Source organism: Aulonocara sp. 'chitande type north' Nkhata Bay, linkage group LG1, assembly GCF_057382095.1.
Source record: "Aulonocara sp. 'chitande type north' Nkhata Bay isolate Kocher_YH1m ecotype deep benthic linkage group LG1, A_spYH_male_GT1.1, whole genome shotgun sequence".
In the NCBI taxonomy this organism is placed as follows: Eukaryota; Metazoa; Chordata; class Actinopteri; order Cichliformes; family Cichlidae; genus Aulonocara; species Aulonocara sp. 'chitande type north' Nkhata Bay.
Genome location: NC_141344.1, coordinates 39,878,111 through 39,886,755, shown reverse-complemented (window position 1 = coordinate 39,886,755; position 8,645 = coordinate 39,878,111). Strand labels below are relative to the sequence as shown.

At 39.5% G+C, this 8,645-nt stretch overlaps 1 protein-coding gene across 3 annotated transcripts; it reads left to right on the top strand.

The window, feature by feature from the left end:
- The first annotated feature begins 478 nt into the window (after positions 1–478).
- On the top strand, positions 479–3,511 carry LOC147339545 (serine/threonine-protein kinase pim-2-like). Of its 3 annotated transcripts, none has more exons than XM_086299823.1 (4): positions 479–701; positions 2,499–2,679; positions 2,766–2,936; positions 3,026–3,511. In XM_086299823.1, the coding sequence occupies exons 1-4, from the start codon at positions 666–668 to the stop codon at positions 3,115–3,117; spliced, it is 480 nt and encodes a 159-aa protein (XP_086155949.1). In that variant the 5' UTR covers positions 479–665; the 3' UTR covers positions 3,118–3,511. The 3 variants fall into 3 exon arrangements, with proteins under 3 accessions (XP_086155949.1, XP_086155959.1, XP_086155943.1); XM_086299833.1 differs by lacking the exon at positions 479–701 and adding an exon at positions 1,332–1,537; XM_086299817.1 differs by lacking the exon at positions 479–701 and having other exon boundaries at positions 2,448–2,679.
- The last annotated feature ends 5,134 nt before the right edge of the window (positions 3,512–8,645 follow it).

The following is an 8,645-nucleotide window of genomic DNA, read 5'->3' as shown; positions in this document are numbered from 1 at the left end:
TGTAAAATATATTTTTTGTTTTTATTTTTTGTTTTTGAAGGCTCTGATAGGATAAATTTCTTAGACAACCAAGAAATTGAGGCACTAGTAGCTAACACTGTATTTTAAGCGAAAGCATAATTCTGGCAACCACTACCAATCAGAAAACAAAAATAAAAATAATGATGAGGAAAATGCAAATAGTTCGTCCAATCTGGGAATCACATCAGCTTTAAGTAAATCATGCTAGCTCACTGCATGTGACAATCCCACCACCTCCTAACAAGATTATGTTGCTGTCATTAGAAGGACCACATTGTGTGATTATTTCATCAAGTGTCTGAATAAAATTTGACCAACTAATTTAGTTTGTGTGGCTATTTCTGTGTGTATAGATTAATAAAATGATTAGGTTCCATTCAGTAATCCAAATCAAGTGAGTAAACTTTGGAAATAAATCAGGAGAGGATACATACACATTTCGGTAGTAGAACGACTTTTAGCAGCTATATCTTGAAGTAATCATTTTCTGTATGGCTTTATCATCTCACATAACTGTGGAGGACATTAGGCCCCTCTTTTAACAAAAGAAACTGTTTATTGGGCTTGATTGCTATTTAAAAGTCGGTGCTATAGTTCGGATATTTTTTCTTTTCTTGTTGCATTACACAGTTTTACTAAAGTAAATGACTCATTGTCTTGATACATGCTCAATCATCCAGGTAAGTACACTGAAAAAAAGGGATTGGCCAGCTCTTGGATTTACGTAAGCATCTTGCGTGTATTTAACACAATTGCCTCATGCTTTAAAGTTAAGTGTAACTACATAGTGTAGAAACTACATGATATGCAGAGAGGCTAGATTAAATTGTTTATATCATGTTCAAGTGAAGTAAGTCAATAATATATCAATGTTAAATCCCACGACCACGACACTGCACGGGTTTCAGACTCGCGCTCTTTAGATCGTGGTTTCAGGAAGGCATCCATCTCAGTCAAGTCGAGCAGCCACCTCTACTGTTTTTTACCAAAAAAAGTAAGTTGGGTGGTTGTTACATTAAAAAAGTCTAACTTGTAATTTGAACACAATAATTTCATGTTTCTATGAACGTAATTAAATCATGAAGAATCTGTACGAAATTCAACAACTTAATTTGTTCTTGTTGAGATGAGCTGATACAATCTAGTGAGAGTGGTTAGTTGCTGAACTCATGAAATTCACAAGATCGCACAAGATTTCAAACTGCAGGAGTTATAAGAGGCACTACACACGCACCACGTGCATGCTATTGCTATTGCTATTTATTGTGTATTATTACAAAACAAAACAATTCTGCATCAAATACAGGAAATCATAGCTTTCCTACATTTCCTAGATTGTTGGCATGGTGGTTAGTGCTGTTGCAAATGGTTGTTTGTTTCTATGTGATAGACTGGTCAGCTGTCCAGGGTGTACCGTGCCTTGTAACCTATCACTTCAGGGTTATTTCCCAGCCCTCCTGCAACCAGGATAAAGATAGAAGGATGGTAGTTGTTGAAGACCCATTCAATTTTTATGGTAACCAGGATCTAGACTTTGTTGAACATTATGTAATATGAAGACAGCATGTAGTATTTAAGTGACCAAGTAGTATTGGGGTAAAAGTTATTGAATACTGTTGAAATAAAATGACAAAATTGTGAAGGATTAAAATATTCCAAGAGCTCAACTTACTTCATCTGAACATGTTTCAATCGCATTTTATGAACACAAAATGCACAGGTTTATTGAATATGAAAAAGTTGTGTTGATTTAACTCAGTTGTTTAAGTTTCTGGTTTGTAAAAATGCTGCAGCTTCAGTGGTGTGGAACTGGTTTAGCTTTCGTCCGTCAGATACACGACAAAGCACAATTTTTGGTAGCGCATGCTAGCAGGCCGTCGTTATTACCGTGTTGTATGGAAAATACGGCACACTTAAAATCAACCCTTTGAATTTTCTGAAACTCGACAGAGCCCCTTATAATCCCGTGCGCCTTATGTATGAACTCTGGTTGTGTTTACTGACCTCGAAACGGTTTTATGTGCACGGCGACTTTGCTAAGCTACAAAGCCGCACCGCTCGATGGATTGTCGGAGCATTACGGCTATCGTAGGCAGGCGCCTCGCGGAGTGATACGTACTGCACCTCAACATGATATTACCGTATTGTGTGTGTATAACCTCTTTTTAAGTTTTGTGGATATTATACATGGTTATGCTGAGGATATGTCGGCCAGTTTCCACTGGAAATGCCTTTTGGTTAAACTGTCAGCGAGGAATTTGCACTGTTACATTTTTATATAACTTTAATGGACATAAAAAAACAGCTGCTTGTTTAAGTGAAAATATATTGATGGGGTTTTTTGCACTAATAAAGTTGTGGAGTTGTAAAGTATTTTGTCTAGTGTCAGTTATATCGTCAGTTATATCGTTATCGCAACTTTTCAAATGTATATCGTGATGAATATTTTTGGTCATATCGCCCTGCTCTATTTCCAGGTCATTCTGAAGCAGCTGGTTGATGCTGCGAAGCACCTGGAGGATAAACACATCTTTCACCGGGACATCAAGAGTGAGAACATTCTGATTGAGACCGGCTCAGATGTACCGCGTGTTCGTATCATCGACTTTGGACTCAGCTGCTTTTTTAAGGAGCGGTCGCAGTACCGCCTCTTCTATGGTAACATATTCTGCTCTTGCTCTTCACAGATGTCACAGTTTTCGCCTTTTGTTTTAGAAGAAATTGCAATTGTGTCTGTTTATTAGGTACAGAAATTTACTCCCCTCCCGAGTGGTACGGGCGCAGTTGCTACAGGTGTGGACCCACCACGGTATGGCAAATGGGAGTGGTTCTGTACGAAGCGCTTCATGCGGGGGACTTTGACACCACGAGCTTCCTCAAAAAGCGCCTGAAATTCAAAAGACATCTGTCCAAAAGTAAGAAAACGTCACACTTCAAGACTGACTGATGGCTTGGACCACTGGAACTATCATCTTCATGTTTTTTCTCTTTCCTTTCTTTCCAGACTGCCGGGATTTCTTGGACGCGTGTTTAACCAAAGTCCCGGAGACGCGGCCGACGCTGGAGGACCTACAGCATCACACTTGGCTGAGATAAGCCTATCACACACACACAAACACACACAATTCAGACGTTATCATTTATGTGTGATGTATGAATTACCTTTCTTTTTTTCAGGAAATAATTTTTTTAATTGGCCCACTTTAAATTTCAGTGTTTTGGAATTCCTGTAACCCCCCCCAGCCATCCCAGGAAAGGGGATCTCTCTTTGAATGGGCTTTCCCGAGGTTTCTTCCCGTCAATCTGGCCCCCCCAGGGGAGTTTTTCCTCGTCTTCATAGAGAGCTTGGGCTGGCTCAGGAGCTCCATCAAAACTGTCTTTATTTAATTACTCAAATGTAATCATATACTTTAAAGTAATCAAATAAAAAACAGTAAAAATCTGAAGACTTGAAGTAAACTTCCATTAAAATAAAACTTGTTTAATTCATCTTTGCTGAGGATACTGTGTTATTACTATTTCAAGGATTATGTCAGATACTGGTACCCATCCCTACCCATCACTAGGGAACAGAACAAACCAGACATCAATTACAACAAAAATGACACTGACCCAGCCAGCATGACTCGTCTGCCTTCAGAAATGTTTAGCAATATTACAAACTGGGTGATATGCCTTAAAGTAGCTTGTCATGTGTTCAGCATTGTCACAGGCTACATTTTAATTAAAACCACAATCTAGTAATGTTCTGTCTTTAACCTTCCTAATTTGTTTTTTGTCCTAACCTAACACTAAACTGCCAGTGAAAACAAAAGTTACATAAATAAAGAAAATTACGGTCTCACACAGGAGTCAAACCCTAGTTTCTAAATGATGTCAGTAATAGGAAATTCTATCTTTAAAAAAAACCAAATTGTCACACCACTTTGTCAGCCTCGCTGGCGTCAAGAATCATTAGTATGATGCTAAAGCTTTAGTAGAAGTTGCACATCAGTTGGTGTCCCCGCCCCTTATCCCCCTTAAAATCCTAACTTGAAGATGCAGAATTTGCTTCCTAGTAATATGGATGTCATTCATGAAGGTAATACCCAAGCAAATAGCAATTTTATTATGATCTGTGCTGCAGTTGTAAGACCGGGCACTCGAATCTTTCCTAAAACCCTCTCTCCACTCCCTACTGACATTGTCGTGATGTTACTGCTTTCTCACTGCAGTCATGCAATTTATTCTATAAAAAGCTCTTACGGTGTGTTCACACCGAACGCGATAGACGCGAACAGAGCGTCAGGTTTACATGTAAAGTCAATGGAAAAGCGCGATGACCCGCGATTGCGGCTCCCGCGAAAATTCGGAAGCAGATTTGTGTCGCCAAAACGCCAAAACGCCTGAAACGCGCGTCAGTCTAGCGCGTTTGGAGCGTTTGACTCGCGAATAAAACCACGCGCGTGAGTTTTTGTGTTGCATTTTGTGCATACGCGCGTTACGCGTCTACCTGGAGTTGGAAAAATCTGAACTCCAGCGTCAAATCGTGCCGCGACAACCAATCAGGAGCCTGGTGACGTGGCTGTGACCTAGGTCAAAGGGGCAGATCCAGCCAAACCCCTTCATTCTTCAATGGAAGGAAGGCTAATCAACGCCGTAGCAAACAACCTGGAGCTGTACGACACCAGCTGCTTTCTGGACCGAGACAGGAATATAAAGGACCGAGCTTGGAGGAAGATATGTGAAGGGCAACCTGGTTCATTCATTTCTCTTAAGTTTTCTCTTAAGTTTTCGCTGACCCGGGGAAGCCGCACAAAAGCTAGCAAGCCACCGCTATTTTCCCACTGACGTACAAATACCGTTCTGCTTTCATGCATGTTGTCATATAGGAATATATTTTCTTTATTAATAAGCAGCACACAGTGGTCCCGCTGTCACTGCTTCGCTTTTCCGCTGATTTTCTTTTTCTTTTCTTTTTTTTGCACCGTACAGCATTGCATTCTGCAGCCTGATTGACAAATCTGCTCCGTGTCGTGTCTCCTGCGCTTGCCAAATTTATCATGTTTGGTTTTGATAACCATCACGTCCAATAGAAAAAACAGCACAAAAACACCCATAACTATGAGCCTCATTCGGAAATAGACACCTGCACCGCGAGGGGAAAAAGGCGCACGAAAGTGGCGGGCAGATGAAGACAAAACGCGGCATAATAATACTTTTACGTTTTGCAATCTACAAAGGTTTGCACTTTGAGAATCAATTGTGAGAACTGTGACCAATGTTCATGTGTGTGGGGAAAACAGTGTATAAAGTGCGTGGCCAGGGGCTAGTTATTCTGAGAACCCCTGCTGCAATAAAGGAGGGACCACTGTATATACTTTCTCTGATCATATTCAACCTGTTAGCATTTAATACTGTATTGATAGAGCCAACTGGTTCTGCAGCAGAGCATCCCCTGTTGCTTCTCCTGGCTCCCCAGTCCCTGAGCTCCTGCTGCTGCACCCACAGGTATGTACAGCAAGCACTGATACCTTTTTAGTCGGTGGGATTGCCTTGTGATCACCTTTACTAAATATCTACAACCAATCTGATTATATCCTGTTTTTGTTTTTTTTCACTGTTGAAATTAAAATCTAGTAGCAGTCTTCTCATTTCTTTGTGTTTTGTGCTGTTTTACAGGCCCACAGAGGAGGACGGCTCCAAGGCAGATGAGGGACGGGTCCCAGGACGGTCCATCGGCGGTGGAGCTGGCCATCCTGGAGTCCCTGAAGAGACCACACCAGTCTCCAATGGAGCATTTCCTCCTCAGCCTTGTTCCTGCTCTGGAGAGCAGCTGGTCCTTTTTATTCCTGTCTCTCTGTAAATACTTATATTTTATATATTTATGTTTAATGTTTTTCTGTTTGAGAATTTTAATATTATTTCAAATAAATTTTTATAATGACTAATGTCTCAGTTCTACTACACAGCAAATGTTGGCACACGACTTGACACATGTAGAAGTTATTTCATATTATACTAATGACAAAATATACTGATACAGTGGGATGCAAAAGTTTGGGCAACCTTGTTAATAGACATTATTTTCCTGTATAAATCGTTGGTTGTTACAATAAAAAATGTCAGTTAAATATCATACAGGAGACTCACACAGTGATATTTGAGAAGTGAAAAGAAGTTTACTGGATTTACAGAAAGTGTGCAATAATTGTTTAAACAAAATCAAGCAGGTGCATAAATTTGGGCACCACAAAAAAGAAATGCAATAAATATTTAGTGTATATCAAAGTGTGTGTCTCCTATATGATATATGGGGTGCCTTTGTCTGGACGTGCTTCCCATCCAGAGCTGCACAGCACAGAGGGAAGTTCCAGCGCTCCTGGAATCCCTCTGTGATGGACCGCCAGTCTCCAGGTGAAGGCGCAGCCATGAAGTCGTCCACTAGAAAGTCCCAGATGGCCGTCGCTATTTTCGACGTCGCAAACATTTTCTTAAAACCCTACCTCTGTCTGGAACTTTATACCATATTTTCTCTCGTTTTGGTGGCTTTAATTTTACTTTAAATTGTAATTACAATGTTGAGAAACTCCCTGTAAAGCTTTCATCCTTCCATAAGCAGGTCCTCTTAGCGTGGACCCTCATTTATAAACACAACTTCTCACCTCACAAATACCTCATCTGGAACAACAGAGAGATTTTATAGAAAAATAAATCACTTTTCCTGGAAACTTGGCTCCAAAATGGGATCCTATTGATGGCTCAGCTGGTTAGTAAAGAGGGACAACTACTTACTTACAACGACTTTATTGCACTATATAATTTTCCAATCAGTGTTCAGGAATTCTCAATGGTGCTTGGTGCCATACCCTCAGGGACTTTAATGTTATATAAAAACACTGACAGCTCGATCTCTACCTCAGTCACTCTCCCTGATCCAGCTGAGTCACCAATAGGAAAAATCTGCTTTTCACAGGAACTTGGTAACAGCAATAAGAGAATACGTAGTTTATTCCAAGAAGATATCGTCTCTCTCCCATATATAACATCTTATTGGAACCGATTTGTTCCAGATATCAAGCGGAAGACAGTCTGGATGGTCCCCCATAAATATTTGATTGTAAATAAGGTGAAAGAAGTCTCTTTTAAAATTCGACATAAATGTTATCCAGCCAGTCACTACATGGCCAAATTTAAAAGGGACATAAATACTAATTGTACTTTCTGTGGGGATCATCCAGAAACTGTGACACATCTTTTTTGGTACTGTTCTTTTACACAGAGATTCTGGAAGGAATTTAGCAGCTTTGTTATTGTCCATATTTTAAGGGAGTTTTCTTTACGATGGGAAAATGTTTTATTCTGTTTCTTTAAGTTCCCCAAGAAGTATGAGAAATGTTTTTTTATGATAAATTTCTTAATACTTTTAGCTAAATTTTTGATCCATAAATGTAAGTTTACTAACAAAACACCATATTTCTGTCATTATTTTAAGGATGTGCACATGCACATACAATCAATATCAGACTGCACCAACAAAAAGGCTCAAAACAATATATGTATGTGAATTTTTGCGTGTATTCTTATAATTGTTACCTTTTTCTTTTACCCTTGGCTTTTATATTTATTTACGTATTTAAATATGATTTTTTTAAAGTAATGCTGCGAGATGGACAGTTAAATAAAGGTTTCATTGAATAAAAAAAAGATTTAAAGATGACTGGTGGCGGAAGCAGAGCACAGACTGTCTGTGAGAATCTATCGCCATCGTGTGGTGCAGAGATATATTGCCATTGAATTTAGACAACGAAAGCTTGGCTCACAGAGCAGCTGCAACAAAAAACATTAAATAGCAACATGATATATTATATTATATTATATTATATTATATTATATTATATTATATTATATTATATTATATTATATTATATTATAATGCAAACAGTGCAGGCTTCAGCTCTGGGGAAGAAGCTGTTCCTCAGTTTGGGTGGATTCCGTCACTCACAGCGTTGTTAGCCCTCTTGTGCGTGCAGACTGCAACCCCCCCACTGTGCTTTGCCCTGATATCTGCAGTGTGAGGTTGGATCGCTCATTTTCATCCTCACACTGATGCCACTTATTTCGGTCTTTGTTTGACATAAAAGGGCATATTTGTCACTTTATTGCAACTATATTTGCGCTCCTTCATTCACTGACTGATCATAAAGTTATTACTTGCGTTATGTATTCATCCTTTTGAACATAATTAATGAAGCCACATGTAATCACTAAAATTTGTATTTTGGGTACAATAAGAGAGTTTCGGATGTAACGCTGTTTTGTTTTGTTTAAATTTCACCAACTTGCTGATGCCCACGGTTGTGAGTGCGGCTTCTTACTGTACATGAGTGGATGGTTGTAAATCACATCACAGATGCCAAAAACCTCTCAAACCAAGCCCTCTTGCCGGTGATGCTGTGCGCAACCTCGTGACAACCACATCACTGATACTAACTCCTGAGCTGACCGTATGTTAACATGCGCCACAAATAAGGGTCATATTTGGATTTAAAACAGTCACCGAGAAGCTTCCACTGAATGCTGCTTTCCCCTGCATGACACTGAAATCATTAACACATACTAACCCTCCATACCCTGTAGGAAAC